Source organism: Oncorhynchus gorbuscha, linkage group LG05 (assembly GCF_021184085.1).
Source record: "Oncorhynchus gorbuscha isolate QuinsamMale2020 ecotype Even-year linkage group LG05, OgorEven_v1.0, whole genome shotgun sequence".
Taxonomy (NCBI): Eukaryota; Metazoa; Chordata; class Actinopteri; order Salmoniformes; family Salmonidae; genus Oncorhynchus; species Oncorhynchus gorbuscha.
In genome coordinates this window covers 56,880,955-56,902,222 of record NC_060177.1, presented here as the reverse complement: position 1 = coordinate 56,902,222, position 21,268 = coordinate 56,880,955, and the positions used below count along the sequence as shown (strand labels likewise).

The following is a 21,268-nucleotide window of genomic DNA, read 5'->3' as shown; positions in this document are numbered from 1 at the left end:
GCAGTTAACTCGAATGAACTTATCCTCTGCAGCAAAAAAAACAGGTTTTGATGGCCTGTCGTTTCTCTTTGCTTATTTGTGCTGTTCTTGCCATAATATGGACTTGTTCATTTACCAAATAGGGCTACCTTCTGTATACCACCCCTAACTTGTCACAACACAACTCAAACACATGAAGAAGGAAATAAATTCCACAAATGAACTTTTAACAAGGCACACCTGTTAATTGAAATGCATTCCAGGTGACTACCTCATGAAGCTGGTTGAGAGAATGCCAAGATTGTGCAAAGCTGTCATCAAGGCAAAAGGTGGCTACTTTGAAGAATGTCAAACATAAAATATATTTAGATTTGTTTTAACACTTTTTTGGTTACTACATGATTCCATATGTGTTATTTCATAGTTTTGATGTCTTCACCTTTATTCTACAATGTAGAAAACAGTAAAAATAGAGAAAACCCCTTTATTTTATGAGTAGGTGTGTCCAAATTTTTGACTGGTACTGTATATATCTACCTCTATCGATCCAGTATCCCTGCACATTGTTAATAATGGTATTGGCACTGACCCTGTATATAGTATGCTTACTTTATTGTGTTCTTATTTTTTATGTTTATATCTCACTTGTTTTTGTTCTACCATGTTATTTGTTGTATTACATTGTTATTGATTACTGCTTTGTTGGTTACAAGAAAGACATTTCACTGTACCTGTCCATGTGACATTAAAACTGGAAACACACACATGCAGACAGAGGTACAGATTTACTACAGTAGTCAGTTCTGCACCAAGTGGGAGTTTCACACCACTTTATGAAACATGTATTACATAAAATGAAATGTGCGTTAAAATAAAGAATAATCTGTTCATATACTTATAAAAAACATGCCCCCCCCCCAATGTGCATTGGAAACAAGTGGTGAGAGCTTAGTACTTGCATAACTAGGGTCTTTAGTCCACATTAGACCCTAGCTATAACAGCTCAGTATTATGGATAGAGTTGATGAGACACACAGTACAGGCATTGAGGGTCTTGCCTGATCATTTGTGGGGTCCAGGAGAAGGGTAGTGATGGCATCTGGCTAGGCCCCCTCCACGTTGGGCACTTTATGGTGGGGCTTTGGCCCAGTTCTCATAGTACTGTCTATCTCCAGGGTTGTACTTGATGGCCTCAGATAACTTGTCAGAGCTGCCTCATGGTACTTCCTGCGGTGAAGACAATACACAGTGTTACGGATGACAGACTGAGACTCACCAGTCCTGGTAGCAGTGTGTGCCCAGGGTGTTGAGGATGACAGCGAGGCGGATCCAGATGGCCTGGTCATCAGGAGACATCTCCTCCGCCTGCTGGTAGTCAGCCAGGGCAAACTCCCACTCGTCCTGCTGGAAGAAACAGTCTGCACAAACCACAACCACCTCTGTAAATATCAGAGGTGATATCTACTGTCGACTCAGATGCACTCCTTCCTGAAATTGGATATAATGGATATAGGTACTAACTTTATGCATTGATGTATTCAAGGTCTGTGAGGTGATATGAAATCAAATCTCCAGTCACTTTAAACACATCCACTCTTGATCTCAGAGACTCCTGCCCACTGTCCATATTCACACACTATTTCTATTTCACAGAGCCAGACATCAATTGCACCTTTTTCAAGAGGGAGCCCACAACCTCTCTCATTTTACTTCAGCCAAACTCACCCCCTTCACCTCCACTTCCTCCCACCCCCTTAAACATTACCTCCCTTCCCTCATCTCTCCTCTGCTTTCCTCTCCCGTCCTCTCCTTTCCCCTCCCCTCACCTCCTCTGTTAATGTGGAGGCCGCTTTCCTCCTTCTGCTCCTGGACGGCCTTGCTGAGCAGCATGGTTTCCTCGACGTAGAAGCTATGGGAAGAAGCACGGCACGGCAAAGTCGTTATAGGTGAGCACCAGCTGGGCCTGGGCCGCCTACTGCACGGCCCTCAGTTTTTCCTGGGTGTGTCCGCTCGGCTCCGCCCCCTGGACTCAAGTCTCACTCAGCTCCACAGCCAGGACCAGGTCCTCAATGACAGAAGTGAAGTCTTTCAGCCTGCGGTACATAATACCCCTATGGTGCAAAATACTACATATTAGTGGATAATAGACAGTATGGAGCATATCACAGAAACACAATGTAGATGATGTATCCTCATTTGTTTACTGTAAATTGGTAGACGGGAATCAGTCTGAAAACGTGTCAACATTATCAAGCTTGTAGCTTCTAAAAATAACATTAAGAACACTGCTCTTTCCATGACCTAGACTGACCAGATGAATCCAGGTGAAAGCTATGATCCCTTATTGACGTCACTTGTTAAATCCACTTCAATCAGTGCAGATGAAGGGGAGGAGACAGGTTAAAGAAGGATTGCTAAGCCTTGAGACAATTCAGACATGGATTGTGTTTGTGTGCTATTCAGAGGGTGGATGGGCAAGACAAAAAATGTAAGTGCCTTTGAATAGGGTATGGAAGTAGGTGGCTTTTCACACCCAATAGTTTCCCCATGTGTATCAAGAATGGTCCACCACCCAAAGGACATCCAGCCAACTTGACAACTGTGGGAAGCATTGGAGTCAACATGGGCCAGCGTCCCTGTGGAACACTTTCGACACATTGTAGTCTATGCCCTGAGGAATTGAGACTGTTTTGAGGGGAAAAGGTAGAAGGGGGGGGGGGGGTTCAACTCAATATTATGATTGTTTTTTAAAATGTTTTGTGCACTCAGTGTATCTCTCAGGGTAGCCTAGTGGTTAGAGCGTTGGACTAGTAACCGAAAGGTTGCAAGTTCGAATCCCCGAGCTGACAAGGTACAAATCTGTCATTCTGCCCCTGAACAGGCAGTTAACCCCACTGTTCCTAGGCCGTCATTGAAAATAAGAATTTGTTCTTAACTGACTTGCCTGGTTAAATAAAGGTAAAATAAATTTTAAAAAATTGGTAGAGGAGAATGGTCTGGTAAAATGGGATCAACCAGGCATGTATCAACTAAACCACAACACTCTTGCTTGCTGTATCAGAACCTTTACACGTACAGATAAATACTCTGTCAACAAGATCAAGATTCTAGCTTCTAACAAGAACCTTATGACCACCTGCTGTATCAGTACCCCCCTGTATATAGTCTCACTATTGTTATTTTAATGCTGCTCGTTAATTACATGGTACTTTCATTTCTTTTTTATTCATATTTTTATTTATTTATTCAATTGCATTGTTGGTTAGGGGCTTGTGATTCCAGCATTTCACTGTAAGGTTGTATCCGGCGCATGAGACTAATACAATTTGATTTGATTTGAACACCTGAAGAGGAAGTGCTGCTCAAATGTATTTATAAAGCTCTTTTTTTCCAGATTTATTTATAAAGCTCTTTTAACGTCAGCAGATGTTACAACGTGCCTATACAGAAATCCAGCCTAAAACCCCAAGCAATGCAGATTTAAAGGCACAGTGGCAAGGAAAAACTCTCTAGAAAGGCAGATCTAGGAAGCAACCAAGAGAGGAACCAGGAACCAGTCCTCTTCTGGCTGTGCCGGGTGGAGATTATAAGAGTGCATCGCTATTAAGGCCAGATCGTTCTTCAGTCTCAGTGCAATGCTCCAGGGCCATGTTGATCTTGGACAGGGCCTCCGTGAGCTTCCCTGCCAGGGCCCTGCTGATGGCCTGCTGCCTGGCCCTCTCACAGGCCTCCTCTAGCCCAGCAGGGCACCTGCCTCTAGGCACGATGGACTGAGGACCACGGCTGACCTCAGATCAGGGTAGCACAGTGTTACCTGTATGGAGAAGAGTCCTGGTAATTGCCAGGGACCTTACGATACGATATTATCACGATACTTAGTGCCAATAAGATATGTATTGCGATTTTCACGATTCTATATGTATTGCGATTCCATACTGACATTTTATTGCGATTTTATGTTCCAAACATATTGCTCACTAAATGTCTGCTGCAGAGAGACAAGAGAAAACAAGTTTTGATCCGTCAGAGAAATAAAAGTGCTGAAAACATGTTGGCTCACTATTTAAAAAGAAGATGGAGAACAAGCTAAAGGATGAAAAATACTTACGTTTTGGAAGAGGCACAGCTGACTAGCGCTAGTTAACGCTACCTATGGTAGCAATTTTTGGGAGTCAAATATCTATATATCTTCCAAAAATAATATTGCGATATGTAACTGTATAGATTTTTTCCCCCCATCACTAATGAAGAATGGTCCTGTCATTCCATTAGAATGCATGTAAATGTGGCTTTTTAAATACTTTTTATAGGTAGTCACTAGATGGTCCGAGAGGACAAAAGTGGAAATGATGTCACAAGTGTTGAACTGGTACATAAGCAATTTTTCCCAAAGGTTACAGCTCATAGGTTAGTGGTTGAAATTACATTTGGTGCTAGAAATCGTCACACCTGCGTTCTTTATAGCATGGTATTGTCAGATATTGCCAAGTGTTAACACCGAGGAAACAAAGTGTGAGAGTGTACTACTGACCTGGTTGAGCTGTTTGTGGAGACGTGCTCTGAGGGTGAGCAGATCTGCGGTCTCAGAGTCTACCTGATGCCAGTTACTAACCAGCCTCAGACAGTCAGAATAGCGGCCCAGGGCCGTCAGACATGCCAGGCTAAAACAGCAGCAAAGAGAGACACTTCCGTGGTTCACACCTGTAAAACATTGTTTTAAATCTTAGGTGAATAGCACCATCTGTTGGCTGTGCAAGGAGTGTCTGTCTGTAGAGATGGCTGAGGTCAAAGGATTTCACATGCCCTCCTTAGGCAGATAACATTTGGATAAAACCAAAGAAAGTGTTTGTATATGGTGGAAACAGTAACAACTATATTAATTTTCATGCACATAGCTATGTGAATACCTTAAATTTCACACTGACCTCCTCATGTGATATGACCAGCAGCAAGACCTTGGCAAACAACTCCAGAGCATCCAGGAACATCCCCTGCGGAGTGGACAAAACTCAATATTATCTCTATTCTCTAAACAAGACAATTACAAGTTTTCGGATTTTTACAAAAAAAATGCAAGCGAAAGCAAGAGGTATTTCAACAGTGTTGGGTGCGTACTTGACTGTGTAGGGATTATCATTATGTCTGAATGTTTTCTCAGACTGTTCTAAGAAGATCACAGGCCAGAGGTTTGTGGAGGGCCTTAGCCTGAGGCTCCAGGAGGCAGGCATGTCTGCAGATGATGGCTATAGACTGGAAGTCACACATCTGAAGTCCTCCACCTGGCTCACATAGAGCTGGAAGTCACACATCTGAAGTCCTCCACCTGGCTCACATAGAGCTGGTGGAGGACCACCCTACAGCACTCCCAATCACATCCAGTTGTGATACAGCCTGGAATTGAACCAGAGTGTCCGTAGTGACGCCTCTAGCATTGAGATGTCGTGCCTTTGACCACTGCGCCACTCGGGAGCCCAACTATTGATGGCTTTGGCGAAGCAAGTCACAGACTGAAAATTGATACAGCTATTGGTATTGCCTCTTCTCCATAGCTGCAAATTGCTAAATCTAGGTGAATGCCCCTTAAGGTAAACTCAACTCATCTTCAGAAATCATAATGTGATTAAAGTAGCTAATATACATTAATGTCAAAGCTAAAACAATCTATTGACATGTTAAACTCAATGTTCAATGGCAGCCTTTCAACTTAAGAAAATGCTTATTGGGTTTTTATGCCGTATTTCTAAAGGTATCTCACCTGCCTCCACTACTAAGGCATATACAGATGTTGATCATTAAAAATATATTTTTTATTTAACTAGGCAAATCGGTAAGTCTTATTTTACAACGACGGCATAAATGCACCAATACACATCCTTAAAGCTATATACTGGATTCTGTCCAGCCTCTGAAGCAAAGTCTTCCGCGCTGTTCCATAAACTCTACACTCGTAATCAAGTGTTGTCCTGATCAGAGCTCTATAAATATCCATCAACGATTGTCTATCAGCACCCCATTCACCAACTTCTTGTACTTTGTTTCAAAATATGATGACATTATCTTTATACGGAACACCCTGGGAATGGCTGCAACTTAACTTTTTTTAAACGGAACCGGAAATATGAATTTATAGGAAGAATGCGAATCAGCTGATTCTGTGAAAGTATATGACCCAATTTGACAATAACCGTCCGGTCGGTCAGTTGACAAAAGTGAAACGGATATATTTTGCTTACAAAAATATTATATTATTATGATTTCCATAAGTTCCTGAGAATGTTCTTGTTGAATTGAGGGTTTGTAGTCTCGCGTGCGGCGGTTTTCCCCTTCGCGAAGTGTTTTTGGCAAAGATTTTCACTGGCTCTGCATGTCCAGCATCCCTGGCCTTTGTTGTTAAGTGACCGCAAACAACAGAACAAAACATGATGGAAATCCAAAATAATGAGTCGAGACGATTGCTTGATGCAGAATATGGAGAAGAAGAGACAGGCGTAAGGTCGGAACAGGACGAATATCTTGAGTAAGTTTGTGTTATGATTATGGCAAGAAAAGTTTTAACCCAGCGATCAAATCAAACTTTATTTATCACATGCGCCGAATAGAACAGGAGTAGACCATACCGGGAAATGCTTACTTACATTTAAGAAAATATTTACGAAATAAACTAAAGTAAAAAAGTAACACAAATAAATAACAATAACGAGGCTAAATACAGGGGATCAATGTGCGGGAGTACGTTACATGTTAGTCGAGGTAATTTGTACATGTAGGTAGGGGTAAAGTGACTATGAATGGATAATAAATAGCGAGTAGCAGCAGTGTAAAAACAAATAGGTTGGGGTTTCAATGTAAATAGTCTGGGTGGCCTTTTGATTAATTGTTCAGCAGTCTTCTGGCATAAGGGTAGAAGCTGTTAAGGAGCCTTTTGGTTCTAGACTTGGCACTCTGGCACTGTGCGGTAGCAGAGAGAACAGTCTATGACTTGGGTGACTGGAGTCTTTGACATTTTTTGGGGCTTCCTTCTGACACTGCCTAGTATATAGGTCTTGGATGGCAGGAAGCTTGGCCCCAGTATGCACTGCCCTCTGTAAGTGCCTTAAGAGCAGTTGCCATTTCAAGCGGTGATGCAATCGGTCAGGATGTTCTCGATGGTGCAGCTGTAGAACTTTTTTAAATCTGGGGACGCATGCCAAATCTTTTCAGTCTCCTGAGAGGGAAAAGGTGTTGTCGTGCCCTCTTCACGACTGTCTTGGTGTGTTTGGACCATGATAGTTTGTTGGTGATGTGGACACCAAGGAACTTGAATCTCCCAACCCGCTCCACTACAACCCTGTCAATGTTAATGGGGGACTGTTCAGACCGCTTTTTCCTGCAGTCCACTATCAGCTCCTTTGTCTTGCTCACATTGAGGGAGAGGTTGTTGTCCTGGCACCACACTGCCAGGTCTCTGACCTCCTCCCTATAGGCTGTCTCATCATTGTCGGTAATCAGGCCTACCACTGTTGTGTTGTCAGCAAACTTAATGATGGTGTTGGAGTCGTGTTTGCCCCCACAGTTGTGGGTGGACAGGGAGTAGTACAGGAGGGGACTAAGTACACACCCTTGAGGGTCCCCAGTGTTGAGGATCAGTGTTGCAGATGCATTGTTGCCTACCCTTACCGCCTGGGGGTGGCTCATCAAGAAGTCCAGGATCCAGTTGCAGAGTGAGGTGTTTAATTTCAGGGTCCTTAACCTCTCTAGGATAGGGGATGCTTGCGTCCCACTTGGCCAACAGCCAGGGAAAATGCAGCGCGGCAAATTCAAATAAAATGATATAAAAATCAAACTTTCATTTCATCACACATGTAAGATACTAAATTAAAGCTACACTCGTTGTGAATCCAGCCAACATGTCATATTTTAAAAAGGCTTTTCGGCGAAAGCATGAGAAGCTATTATCTGATGAAAGCACAACAGTAAACAAAGAGTAGCATATTTCAACCCTGCAGGTGCTACACAAAACGCAGAAATAAAATATAAAACATGCCTTACCTTTGACGAGCTTCTTTTGTTGGCACTCCAATATGTCCCATAAACATCACAATTGGTCCTTTTGTTTGATTAATTCCATCCATATATATCCAAAATGTCAATTTATTTGGCGCGTTTGATCCAGAAAAAAAACAGCTTTCAATTTGCGCAACGTCACTACAAAATATCTCAAAAGTTGCCTGTAAACTTTGCCAAAACATTTCAAACTACTTTTGTAATACAACTTTAAGTATTTTTAAACGTTAATAATCAATCAAATTGAAGACGGGTCTATCTGTGTTCAATACAGGAAGACAACCATCCAACGCTACTTTTCAAGTCTTACGCAACTCTCAACAGTGTTACCCAGTTCCTAGATGGCCGTACTTCTTCATTGCACAAAGGAATAACCTCAACCAAATTCCAAAGACCGGTGACATCCAGTGGAAGCGGTAGGAACTGAAATCAAGTGCCTACGAAATATTGTTTCCCAATGAGAACTGACTGAACAGACAGAGACCTCAAAAACCATTTCTGAACAGTTAGTCCTCGGGGTTTTGCCTGCTACATAAATTCTGTTATACTCACAGACATGACTCAAACGGTTTTAGGAACTTCAGTGTTTTCTATCCAAATCTACTAATAATATGCATATCTTATATTCCTGGCATGAGTAGCAGGAAGTTGAAATTGGGCACGCTATTTATCAAAAAGTGAAAATGCTACCCCTTATACCTTAAGAAGTGAACTTAGTGATGAGCTTTGTGGGCACTATGGTGTTGAACACAGAGCTGTAGTCAATGAACAGCATTCTCACATAGGTGTTCCTTTTGTCCAAGTGGGAAAGGGCAGTGTGGAGTGCGATTTGAGATTGCGTCATCCGTGATTCTGTTGGGGCGGTATGCGAATTGGAGTGGGTCTAGGGTATCTGGGATGATACTTTTGATGTGATCCATGACCAGCCTTTCAAAGTACTTCATGGCTACCGTTGTGAGTGCAACGGGGCGGTAATCATTTAGCAGGTTAACTTCGCTTCCTTGTGCACAGGGACTATAGTGGTCTGCTTGAAACATGGAGGTATTACAGACTCAGTCAGGGAGAGGTTGAAAATGTCAGTGAAGACACTTGCCAGTTGGTCCGCGCATGCTTTGAGTACACGTCTTGGCAATCCGTCTGGCCCCGTGGCTTTGTGAATGTTGACCTGTTTAAAGTTCTTGCTCACATCGGTTACCGAGAGCGTTATAATACTGTCATCCAGAACAGCTGGTGCTCTCATGAATGCTTCAGTGTTGCGAGCATAAAAGGCATTTAGCTCGTCTGGTCACTGGGCAGCTGGCGGCTGGGTTTCACTTTGTAGTCCATAATATTTTTCAAACCCTGCCACACCCGACAAGCGTCAGAGCCGGTGCAATGGGATGCAATCTTAATCCTGTATTGATGCTTTGCTGGTGTGATGGTTCGTCTGAGGGGGTAGCGGGATTTCTTAAAAGCGTCCAGATTAGTATCCTGCTCCGGTTGCCTGTAATCTATGGCTTCTGGTTGGGATATGTACTTACGATCACTGTGGGGACAATGTCGTCAATGCACTTATTGAGGAAGCCGATGACTGAGGTGGTATACTCCTCAATGCCATTGGATGAATCCCAGAACACATTCCAGTCTGTGCTAGCAAAACAGTCCCGTAGCATCTGAGTCATCTGACCACTTCTGTATTGAGCAAGTCACTGGTACTTCCTGCTTTAGTTCAGGCTTGTAACCAGGAATCAGAAGGATAAAATTATGGTCAGTTTTGACAAATGGAGGGAGAGGGAGAGCTTTGTATGAGTCTTTGTGTGTGGAGTAAAGGTGGTCTAGAGTTGTTGTTTTTCCCCCCTCTGGTTGCACATGTGACATGCTGGTATAAATTTGGTCGAACGGATTTAAGTTGGCCTGCATTAAAGTCCCTGGCCACTAGGAGCGCCGCTGGTGGATGAGCATTTTCTTTTTTGCTTATGGCCTTATACAGCTGGTTGAGTGCAGTCTTAGTTCCAGCATTGGTTTGTGGTGGTAAATAGACGGCTACTAATAATATAGATGAGAACACTTTTGGTAGATAGTGTGGTCTACAGCTTATCATAAGGTACTCTACCTCAGGCGAGCAATACCTCGAGACGTCTTTAATATTAGACATTGTGCACCAGCTGTTATAGACAAATAGACACACCCCCGCCCTTAGCTTCTCTGTCCTGCCGATGCATGGCTAATCCCGCCAGCTCTATATAATGTATCATGGTTCAGCCACGACTCAGTGAAACATAAGATATAACCATTTTTAATGTCCCATTGGTAGAATAGTCTTGATCGTATATTATCAGTTTTGTTTTCCAATGATTGCAAGTTGGCCAATAGAACGGACGGTAGTGGAGGTTTACTCACTCACCTACGAATTCTCAGAAGGCAGCCCGATCTCCACCCCCTTTTTCACCTTCTTTTCTTCAGGAAAATGACGGGGATTTGGGCCCGTTCCCGTGAAAGCAGTATATTCTTTGCGTCAGACTCGTTAAAGAAAAATATCTTTGTCCAGTTTGAGGTGAGTAATCGCTGTTCTGATGTCCAGAAGTTATTTTTGGTCAAGAGACAGTAGCAGCAACATTATGTACAAAATAAGTTTTAAAAAATACAAACAATTCAGAAACATTGACAAAATAGCACATAAAACGGCAATCATCCCCTCTGGCGCCATTTCCATGCTGCGTTCAAGTGAGCCAACACCAATGATGTCCACTACCCTACAGTTTATTAGGTACACCACCTTCACGAAAATTATTTGCTCTTTCTGACCGTGAATCACTTGGCTGTGGCTTTCTATATAAAGCAACCAGAAGGCATCGAGGCATTCACTTACTTACTGTTCAATTGACCATTAGAATGGGCAAAATGAGTGACATAAGCAATTTTGAGCGTGGTATGCTCGTCCCTGCCAGGCACATTGGTTCCAGTATCTCAGAAATGACCGGCCTCCTGGGGTTTTCACTAGTGATGCACCGACATGACATTTTTGGCCGATACCGACATCCAATATTTTCCTTGCCAAAAAAAAACGATATTTAAAATTTTAGCAGCCTTGTAAGCATTCTAGTACAGATAAATAGGTAACACACACACACACACACACATGGGCGCAGCGGTCTAAGGCACTGCATCTCAGTGCAAGAGTCACTACTGTCCCTGGTTCGAATCCAGCTCTATCACATCCGGCCATGATTGGGAGTCCCATAGGGCGGTGCACAATTGGCCCAGCGTTGTCCGGGTTTAGCTGGGGTAGGCCGTCATTGTAAATAAGAATTTGTTCTTGACTGACTTGCCTAGTTAAATAAAGGTTACACACACACCACACTGACCAAGAAGTTACTTTGTTGGCATTTACGTATGTCCCCATTACCAATAAAACATAATCAAAACCTATTTCTTTCACTAACTTGCTGTGCTGTTTCATTGTTCATTTGTTCAGTCGTTTCATTCACAACCATGATTTCTAAGGAACGCCGTTTGGTCTTTGTGTGTCAAAAAATATACTATTTGACGTGTCATATAATACTATTTGACCAATCAGGACCTGAATATGACTGCATTTAATGCATTCATGATTTTTTACGTAGTCATTACACATTGATTACACTATATCACTTGTATTTCATATGTCACAACAATTCATCGATACGTATGCTTTGAAGCTGGTAAAGTTGCAAACAATGTTCTTCCCCAAAAACATAGCAAAAACAACAATCTGTTTCAGTAGCTATAGTTAGCTAGCTATGGCCCCATCCGGCCTTTTGTCGATGGTATAGGCTGGGGGTTAGGTCCCTTGATACCAATTGAGCAATGTTTCCATGCCCCAAAAAATGTTGAAACTTCTAAGTAGTTAGCCATTGAAAGCACCTTTCAAGTATTTCTATCCAAACCAACATTATGAGTGATATTTTAATCACTCAAAGTGCTATTTTACATGGGAAACGGTGACTGTTTGGGAACTTTATTTTTTTTCCAACTATTCCTCCATACATGATCTTTCCAGATCTTTGATATCCTTCATCTGCACTTATGGACTCCTGTCTTCAAATCAAACTACAGGTTTTAAATGGGGATAAAGTCCAGAGACTCAATCAATCAAATGTATTTATCAAGTCCTTTTTACATCAGCAGTTGTCACAAAGTGCCTATACAGAAACCCAGCCTAAAACCCCAAATAACAAGCAATGCAGATATAGAAGCACAGTGTTTAGGAACAACTCCATAGAAAGACAGGAACCTAGGATTAAAAACCTTAAGAGGAACCAGGCTCTGAAGGGTGGCCAGTCCTCTTCTGGCATTGCCAGGTGGAGATTATAAGAGTACATGGCCCGGTCGTTCTTCAAGATGTTCATAGATGACCAGCATGGTCAAATAATAATCACGGTGGTTATAGAAGGTGCAACAGGTCAACACCTCAGGAGTAGGGTTGGGCGACATGGCAAACAAATGATTTATTTATATAGAATTTGATAATTATCATGATATTAATCAAATAATGCCTGAACAAACCAAAGGCTTTAATGTTTCTTATTTATTTTCAGAAGTAGAACTCACAAATGACATTAACTTCTCTGGGATATGTGGGACGATAGCGTCCGACCTCGCCAACAGCCAGTGAAATTGCAGGGCGCAAATTCAAAACGACAGAAATCCCATCATTAAAATTCCTCAAACATACAAGTATTTTACACCATTTTAAAGATACACTTCTTGTAAATCCAACCACCGTGTCCGATTTTTGGTTCATTGAACAAGCATGGGAAACAGTGTTTAAACCCTTTACAATGAAGATCTGTGAAGTTATTTGGATTTTTACCAATTGTCTTTGAAAGACGGGGTCCCGAAAAAGGGAAATATATTTTTTTGCTGAGTGTGTGTTACATATGTGTGAAAACAATGGTGGTCCTAGAACAGAACACTGAAACCATTGATTTGTCAGAGGACAAACCATCCACAGAGGTTAGCTGATGTCTTTCCAACAGATAAGATCTAAACCAGGCAAAAACTTGTCAGTGTAGACCAATTAAGGTTTCCAATCTCTCCAAAACAATGTGGTGATCGATGGTGTCGAAAGCGACACTACGGTCTAGGAGCAGGAGGACAGAAGCAGGGCCTTGGTCTTACGCCATTAAAATATAATTTACCACCTTTTACGGGTGAGGTTTCAGTACTATGAATAGGTCTAAAACCAGACTGGAGCGTTCTGTAAACTTCATTTCCCGAAGATTTGAGAGGAATGGGAGATTTGATATAGGCCATTTTTATTTGTTGTTTTATTTTTGGGTGGTCAAGGTTTGTCTTATTCAGGAGAGGCTTTATTACTGCCACTGTTAGTGAGTTTGGTACACATCCAGAGGATGGGGAGCTGTTTATTACACAGAGTTACACAAATCACGAGCATAAGAACATCAGAAGCCTTTTGAAATCGCCTATATTAATTTCTGGTGTAAAAATACATTGTTTTCACCTCCAACATTCCTGCTCTACAGCACCACAGGATTTCATGTTTTTCAAGCGATAACATATGAAATTAATGACAATTCTTAATAAATATTGTAATTAAGTCAGTCATAAATATATCATTTTCAAGCACAAATGATATCTTTCTTACATGATTCTGTATTTAGAAAGCAAGCGTATAACGTCACAGGAAGGGTATAGCTGGCTCAAACTTGTGTGTGTGTGTGTGCGCTTAGATCAGGAGTGAGGGCTGGTTCGTGGTGTCTCCCCCTCCCCTGTGCAACACCTTTTCTGTTTTGCTCCATCCCCTCCCTCGCTTTTCTCCTGTCATCTGCCTCATCCCTCCCTCCTGTGTCCGCGCCTCATAGTTCCCCTGGGAACCCTGTAAGGGAGACAGACGAGAGAGAGGTTAATGTTAGGAACAGTTCCAAGGGTAAATATTGAAATGAACATCATTCAAGAGGCTGCATAAAATTGGTGTGTGTCAACTCCTTTTAAGATGTGGCATAATATTGTCACTTTGGTATGCAATTGTCATCCATCATACTGGATTAATGATCTACTAGTGACACGCATTAAAAATAATTAAACATTTACCAGACATTTTCAATGTGGATTTCCTAGGAGTGATCAAAGTACACATTAACAGAAGTACATAAAATAATGCTTAAGATAAAGAATTTGGGAATAGACCAAGTAAAATGTAGTTATTTAACACTTTATAGAAATGTATAATCTCTCTCTAATGGAAAACCCATCAAGCTCACTTAGATCATAGCTTTGTGTTTGGATGTCATGGCTGTAAACACTTCTTGCTTCCACAATTTAATATTTGCTAAACAGCACCCCCGGTAGGCTACTGCAGCCTCACCCGTGATAAAGTCATTTTCGATAAGGCGCAAAACTGAAATATACATTTGGTATGATTTTTGTGGAATATTGAATGTGCGCTTCAAACTGTTTGCTTGGAATGATTTGTAGCGATCGTCTCCATCTGTGCATCCGACTCAGTTTCCCTACCAGAAAACAAGCGACGCCGGTCAAGTCTTGTGTATTCGAGCACCCAAATTCAGGGGGATGGCTTGACTGCATTTTGCGAGTGTCTGCTTACTTGACAGCAGTAGCAAAGTGTTGTTTTTACTAAAAACATGGTCTAGTTTTGTTGGGTTGGTGAAGTCTTGCATGTAAATAGTGTTGTTACAACAAAGCTAATTTTTTAACCCCATCTGTTCTATATTTTCAACAGCAAGGTGAAGAATGGAAAGTTGTACCTTGCCACTTTTGCAGCAGTCCTTGGCCCCCTGAGTTTTGGGTTCGTGTTAGGGTACAGCTCCCCTGCCATCCCGGAACTAAGCACAATCACTGACCTGAGATTACAACTAGACAAAGAAGAGGCTTCCTGGTTTGGGGTGAGATATAGCATTCTTGTCATGGGGCCCTGATTCCCCCCCCCCCCCATATAACCCAACCAGGATGAGCTTTGGGTCATTGTCATGCTCTAACACGGACTCAGAGTTTTTTTACCTGGTCAGGTCGGGGCTCTAATCATTCCTGAGTGGATTTAAAGTGGACATTATCCATTTAATTGACACTGTTCTCTTTTTCAGTCTATCGTGACGATAGGAGCTGCTATAGGGGGTCTACTCGGCGGTTGGATGGTGGACAAGATCGGGAGGAAGCTGAGTCTTATGTTCTGCTCCATACCTTATATCTTTGGTTTTACTATCATCATTGCTGCTCAGAATGTCTGGATGCTGTATCTTGGAAGGGTCCTTACAGGACTGGCAAGTGGGGTTACATCTCTAGTGGTCCCAGTAAGTACTATGGAATGTCTACTCTGATGCTATCTGCTTAAATTAACCAAGATGCATGACTGTATAAATTAATGCATGCATTCTAATTAGTTGATTTCCTATTTTACGTTGTACGTCTGTTTTATCGCTTCTAGCAATATGTCCTGCTTCGTACTCTTCCTGTGTGAACATAATTTTTCTCTTCCTCTGCTCTAGCTGTACATCTCAGAGATGGCCCATGAGCGTGTCCGTGGGGCAATGGGCTCCTGTGTTCAACTCATGGTGGTCACAGGAATCATGGGAGTATATATAGCAGGTACGCCACAGATGTCCATTTTTTAGCAGCATTTGAATGTTATGATTTATTGGTTTGAATCTCATGAGAAATTGTAAATAACATTTCTATACTGTATCTGGTCAGCAGACAGGATTGGAGACAGGATTTGACAAGCATCTGACCATGTCATTAAGAGTTTGTCAGTGTTGTACAATTTTATGACAGAAGTTACAGCAGTAGTCATACGGGTAGAGGTAGTTGTAGAGAGCAATATTTTAATGATGTGGTGTTTTGTTCAAGGTACAAACCACCATCAAAGGCTATTCAGCTGCAATCGGTATTGTCATGTGATCATCATCGCCAGGCATGATCAAGATTCCAGCCTACTGACTGAGAATGCTCTCATTTATGCCGGCCTCACAAGCCACCGCTATACCTAATCTAGTTACCGACATACCATGCGTGTTTCTCCATTTGCTTCCTCAATAGACAGTACCATTGCAGGAGCGGTTGGCTGTTTTGTCTCCATAGTCTCTAATATTTAGAGGCAAATGGTCTCTGGCTGAGGAATGTTGAAAGGAAGAAACGTTTAATTTCCTGTATATGCTCTTCTAAATATGAATTTCAATTTAATGAACCGGGGTGATGGATTTGCCTTGTACAAGCTATCCTGATCTAATTTGTGCTAGGCTAGTGATGAATACTAATGATCAACATTCTACATTTTCATTGTTCATGTTCTGGAGTTACCTTGTAAAAAAATAACAATAAATAAAAAAACATCAAATTACGTAATATCGACAACACAGCTGTGGAATCCCGAACTTAATAGTTTCTTTTCACACGGAATGACTCTACTAGGGTCATCACACTACTGCCTTCTCACATTCCATACTCTACTGTCTCTCTGCTTCCAGTGACTCGCTCCAGCAGGTTCATGCTCTACAACATCCGTAGAGTAGGACCCTACCTCACACAGGAAGTGGCACAGGTCCTAGTCCAGGCACTTGTCATCTCACATCCGGACTACTGCAATTCTCTGTTGGCTGGGTGCCATCAAACCCCTGCTATTTATCCAGAACGCTGCAGCCTGCCTGGCGTTCAACCTTCCCATGTCACCCCGCTCCTCCGCATGCTCCACTGGCTTCCAGTCGAAGCTCACATCCACTACAAGACCATGGTACTTGATTACGGAGCAGCAAGAGGAACTGCACCCTCCCTACCTTCAAGCTATCTTCAATCCCTACACCCCAACCCGAGCACTTCGTTTTTCCACCTCTGGTCTCATGGCCCTCCCACCCCTATGTGTGGGCAGCTCCCACTCAGCCCAGTCCAAGGTCTTCTCTGTCCTGGTACCACAATGTTGGAACCAGCTTCCCCCCTGAAGCTAGGACAGCAGAGTCCCTGCCCATCTTCCCGAAAACATCTGAAACCCTACCTCTTCAAAGAGTATCTTAAATAATCACAACCATCACCCTCCCCCTCGCACCCCCTACTCACCCCACCTTTCATGAACTAACACTCGCACTTGACTTTACTTTACCCCCCCTTTACTAGCGCTGACTTTGCTGATAGCTACTTTATTGGGGAAAATGTACTTCCTGTGACTGAGATGTGTTTGTCCCACCTACATGTAGCTATCTTAAGATGAATGCACTAACTGTAAGTCGCTCTGGATAATGGCGTCTGCTAAATGACTTAAATGTAGATGCTTCCCAGGGCTGTCACTGGACTGGCGCTGGCTAGCGATCTGCTGCTCCATCCCTCCCACCCTGATGATGGTGTTCATGTGTTTCATGCCTGAGACGCCCAGGTTCCTGCTCTCTCAGGGTAAACGGAAGGAAGCTGAGGAGGCACTGCGCTTTCTGAGGGGGCCAGACGCCCCTGCAGAGTGGGAGTGTGCCCGCATCGAGGATGCTTCTGACGACCAGGTGAGCTTTGCGTATTCCCTTGTAATCTTGAAGTATAAGACTTGCTTTAAGAAAGGCATTATGCCATTTCACAATGTGTGCGACAAAGGTATTGATTGTAGAATAATACTCAGGTAGGGAGAGAGAGTCACACCGCTGTGTTGCACTTAACCAAATCAGTAGGAACAGTCTTACAATATTTATAGCGGTACCTCTCTTTACTTGCATGGTTATGTGTCTGAGTAAGTATATTTAGGTCAGCCCACCTACTGTAGGGAACCAGAGCAGAGAGAAACTTGACAGAGCTGAGAAACGGTTGTCCTCTACGTTGTGGATTTAGTCTGAGGAGAATCTGGAACAAAGAAGCATGCTAACACATCTGACCCATGTTAATTGGCATTAGAGTGTGTGATGACTGTGTGCTTTGTGTTAAACCAGGGAGGTAGTTTTGGGATGGCTGATCTTAAGGATCCTGGAGTATACAAGCCCCTTGGAGTGGGCATCATGTTGATGCTCTTCCAGCAGCTCACCGGTATCAACGCCATCATGTTCTATGCTGAGACTATCTTTGAGAAGGCCCATTTTAAGGTAAGAATTGTTCAGTGTTATCGGTATTTTGGCAGCTGGACCGACCAATGCTTTATTTATTGTAATCTTTTTGATGTATTTTAATGTCATTACTATTCATAAGCTGTAAATTGATTATCTAAGTACTATAGATATTATGAATATTGACATACCAGTGCAGTTAAATGTAATAAAATAACAGGTGATTATTTGTTTTTCAGAACAGTAATGTTGCTACGGTAGTAGTAGCAGCAACCCAGGTAGTATTCACTGCAGTAGCAGCATTGGTCATGGACCGCGCTGGAAGGAAGCTTCTCCTCATCCTCTCTGGTGTGTGTCTGTCTGCGTGTTATCAGTTACTTATCTTTCTCCTCCACTGATTTTATAATGCATCAATAGAGTCCTTTGTAGCAATCACTCTCCAAAATTGTAGGGCGGAAATAAGGCACTGTCAAGCTTGACATCAAATTGCCACACCCATCACCCAAACTGGGCCCCAACTACCTGAAAATCCATGTTCAATTGTGAAAAGAAATGTCCCTCTCTCTCTCTTCCTCCCTCTCTTTCTCTATTAAGGAGTGTTTATGTGTCTAAGCACTGCTGCCTTTGGTGTCTACTTCAAGTTGTCCAGTGAAACCCATGGTAACTCCTCAGGACTCTCTCTAGTAGAGAGTCCCCTTGCCCAGAACCCTGCGGCTGATCTGTCATGGCTCGCACTGTCCAGCATGGGCTTCTTCATCACAGGTGAACCCCACTCTTAAATTGTGACTTTTGGGGCCCAGAAAACTATCCTGGCTAGATAAAAACAATGAAATGAATTGTCTGCATTGCCTAGTAATGTTTCTTTTAGAGTATAGTTGGTTTAGTCACCTGTCAATTCTTCCATGTGTTTTGAACTTACTATCAGCCATATAGCCATTTATATTTTAAGTTCAGATCTGACATTTAGCTTAGTGTGAAACTTATTCTAATCGTCATACCTTGTGGTCAATTCAGGGTTCTCTCTTGGTTGGGGTCCCATCCCCTGGCTGGTGATGTCAGAGATCTTTCCCACGCGAGTAAAGGGGTTTGCCAGCTCTGTTTGTGTCCTCACCAACTGGGGCTCTGCCTTCGTCATCACCAAGAACTTCCAGAACTTGATGGTGAGCTGCTGTTGATTTTGGGCATCCTATATGGCAGATGTGGAGGCTAAAGAGATGTTGAGCGGGCCGATAAAGAGGGCTTGTGAGGGAGCCATTTAGCAGTTGTGGTTTTACTGGTTCGCATTCTCTTAGCCAAGCAGAGACACAAATGTCTATATGTGAAATTTAACAACAGTTTTATTACAGGGTGGCAGGGTAGCCTAGTGGTTAGAGCGTTGGACTAGTAATCGAAAGGTTGCAAGTTCGAATCCCCAAGCTGACAAGGTACAAATCTGTCATTCTGCCCCTGAACAGGCAGTTAACCCACTGTTCCTAGGCCATCATTGAAAATAAGAATTTGTTCTTAATTGACTTGCCTAGTAAAATAAAGGTAAAATAAAAAATAAAGCAGATATACAAACATTGCTGTGTATACAGATAGACACTTAATGCACTGAACAAAGAGGTTTACTCTGCAGTTAATATGTAGTGTCAGTACATTTTTAGAGGATCAGCTCCGAGGTCTATAAGGTAATGCTGGTAACTGTAAGGATGTATTTGGGTATTGTAATAACAATCCATGAAAATGTATTTCAGGATCTCCTAACCAGTGCTGGAACCTTCTGGCTGTTCTCTGGGTGTTGTGCGCTCAACATAGTCTTCACCATCATCTTTGTCCCGGAGACCAAAGGCAAGACTCTGGAGCAGATCCAGGCACGTTTCAAAGGGACTCCAGAACAATTAAGCTACAATAGACCAACTTAACATCAATGCCAAATATAACCTCAGTAAGGACAGTACAGTTTGGAGGGTCTCGTGATACCTTGTGATTGATAGTTCTCTGGATGGTCCTTTTAAGATGGGATAATCTATCGCTTTCTCTTACTTGAAAAAGTATAATGGTTGTGGCTGAGTATTATGCTCTACTCTGACTTAGTAGCGGGTCCTGGAGTCTGGGCTTTTGGCCTGTTGGGCATCCTGAATGAATGCATGCTGGACCTCTTAAGCGAGCTTTTAATGGTACTTTTACTATTTCTTTTCACTGGAGTAATTACATTCACACATTCAAGAAAATATTTATGAATCCGAGATATTTGTACATTTTACTTATTGATAATAATAAGAACGATTACACAAACATAATGAAACACACTTTTTGTATGTATTATTTTTTCCAGTACACACACGGTTACTGCCTTATTCAAATGTGAGAACACAAATGTTTTGGCCCATAATGATAAGTGAATAGTTCCAAAAATAATATTTTCTTGTTGGCTGATTTAATGTTCTGTTTATACCATGTGGGTATACTATGGGTTACTGATGCACTTGTAATACAGGTAAAGCTGTTAAAAACTAATGCACTGAGCACATCTACACAACACTGACACTTTCTATACAGGTGAACCTTTGAACATAAAGAACCAGGAGAAGCAGGAACTGTGGTATGTTTTTAAATGTCGTTTCTGTACATTTGTAAGTGTGCACTAATGTCCTCTTGGAATTATAATTTTTCATATCTTTTCAAATAACTATGTTAATACTCTTTTTCCACCTTTCCAAAAAAAAATGTGTAATTCATGTGATTTTGTTAAGAATGGTTGTGTGAATACAATTTTAAAGTATCAATGCACACTGTAATTTAATTGACAGTTCCAAAACATTGGAACTCAAAGTGCTACACTAGTGAATGGTCATAATATCGTGTTATTAAAAGAGATTTGTCGATCATAGAAGCACCTTCATTTTTCCCTTATGTATTCTATTTGGGTTTCTTCCCTTGAATGGTTCTTGGGGTTATGGTGTTGTTCTTAACTACAAGATTTTACTGAGTTACAGTTCATATAAGGAAATCAGTCAACTAAAAATGGTTTATTTAACCTTTATTTTAACAGGGCAGACACATTAAGACCTAGGTCTCTTACAAATGTGCCCTGTATATACTACATAAATATACACATGATACCCAATATACACTGATAAAAATATAAACGCAACATGTAAACTGTTGGTTTCATGAGCTGAAATAAAAGATCCCAGACATTTTACATACGCACAAAAAGCTTAATACTTGATGTGCACAAATTTGTTTACATGCCTGTT

At 42.0% G+C, this 21,268-nt stretch overlaps 1 protein-coding gene and 1 long non-coding RNA gene across 4 annotated transcripts; one reads left to right on the top strand and one right to left on the bottom strand.

The window, feature by feature from the left end:
* Positions 1-488: 488 nt before the first annotated feature.
* Positions 489-6,079, bottom strand: LOC124036124. 2 transcript variants are annotated; one of them, XR_006838860.1, is made up of 5 exons: positions 5,095-6,079; positions 4,905-4,970; positions 4,511-4,680; positions 1,806-2,090; positions 489-1,397 (listed from the first exon to the last, which is right to left on the bottom strand). It is a non-coding gene; the product is annotated as an uncharacterized LOC124036124 (long non-coding RNA). The 2 variants fall into 2 exon arrangements; XR_006838859.1 differs by having other exon boundaries at positions 489-1,206.
* LOC124036123 (solute carrier family 2, facilitated glucose transporter member 8-like) lies at positions 6,070-20,898 on the top strand. 2 transcript variants are annotated; one of them, XM_046350277.1, is made up of 10 exons: positions 6,070-6,496; positions 14,744-14,906; positions 15,105-15,311; positions 15,507-15,606; positions 17,287-17,498; positions 17,916-18,065; positions 18,266-18,374; positions 18,621-18,788; positions 19,041-19,186; positions 19,763-20,898. In XM_046350277.1, exons 1-10 carry the CDS (start codon positions 6,399-6,401, stop codon positions 19,928-19,930), a joined length of 1,521 nt encoding a protein of 506 aa, XP_046206233.1. In that variant the 5' UTR covers positions 6,070-6,398; the 3' UTR covers positions 19,931-20,898. The 2 variants fall into 2 exon arrangements, with proteins under 2 accessions (XP_046206233.1, XP_046206235.1); XM_046350279.1 differs by lacking the exon at positions 6,070-6,496 and adding an exon at positions 10,074-10,555.
* The last annotated feature ends 370 nt before the right edge of the window (positions 20,899-21,268 follow it).

Excerpts from the sequence above, each read along its gene's own strand:
- LOC124036123 (XM_046350277.1), top strand. The coding sequence starts at position 6,399 with ATGATGGAAATCCAAAATAATGAGTCGAGACGATTGCTTGATGCAGAA. Across the intron at positions 14,907-15,104 it reads AAGAGGCTTCCTGGTTTGGG|TCTATCGTGACGATAGGAGC; the intron begins GTGAGATATAGC and ends TCTCTTTTTCAG. Across the intron at positions 18,375-18,620 it reads GCTTCTCCTCATCCTCTCTG|GAGTGTTTATGTGTCTAAGC; the intron begins GTGTGTGTCTGT and ends TTCTCTATTAAG.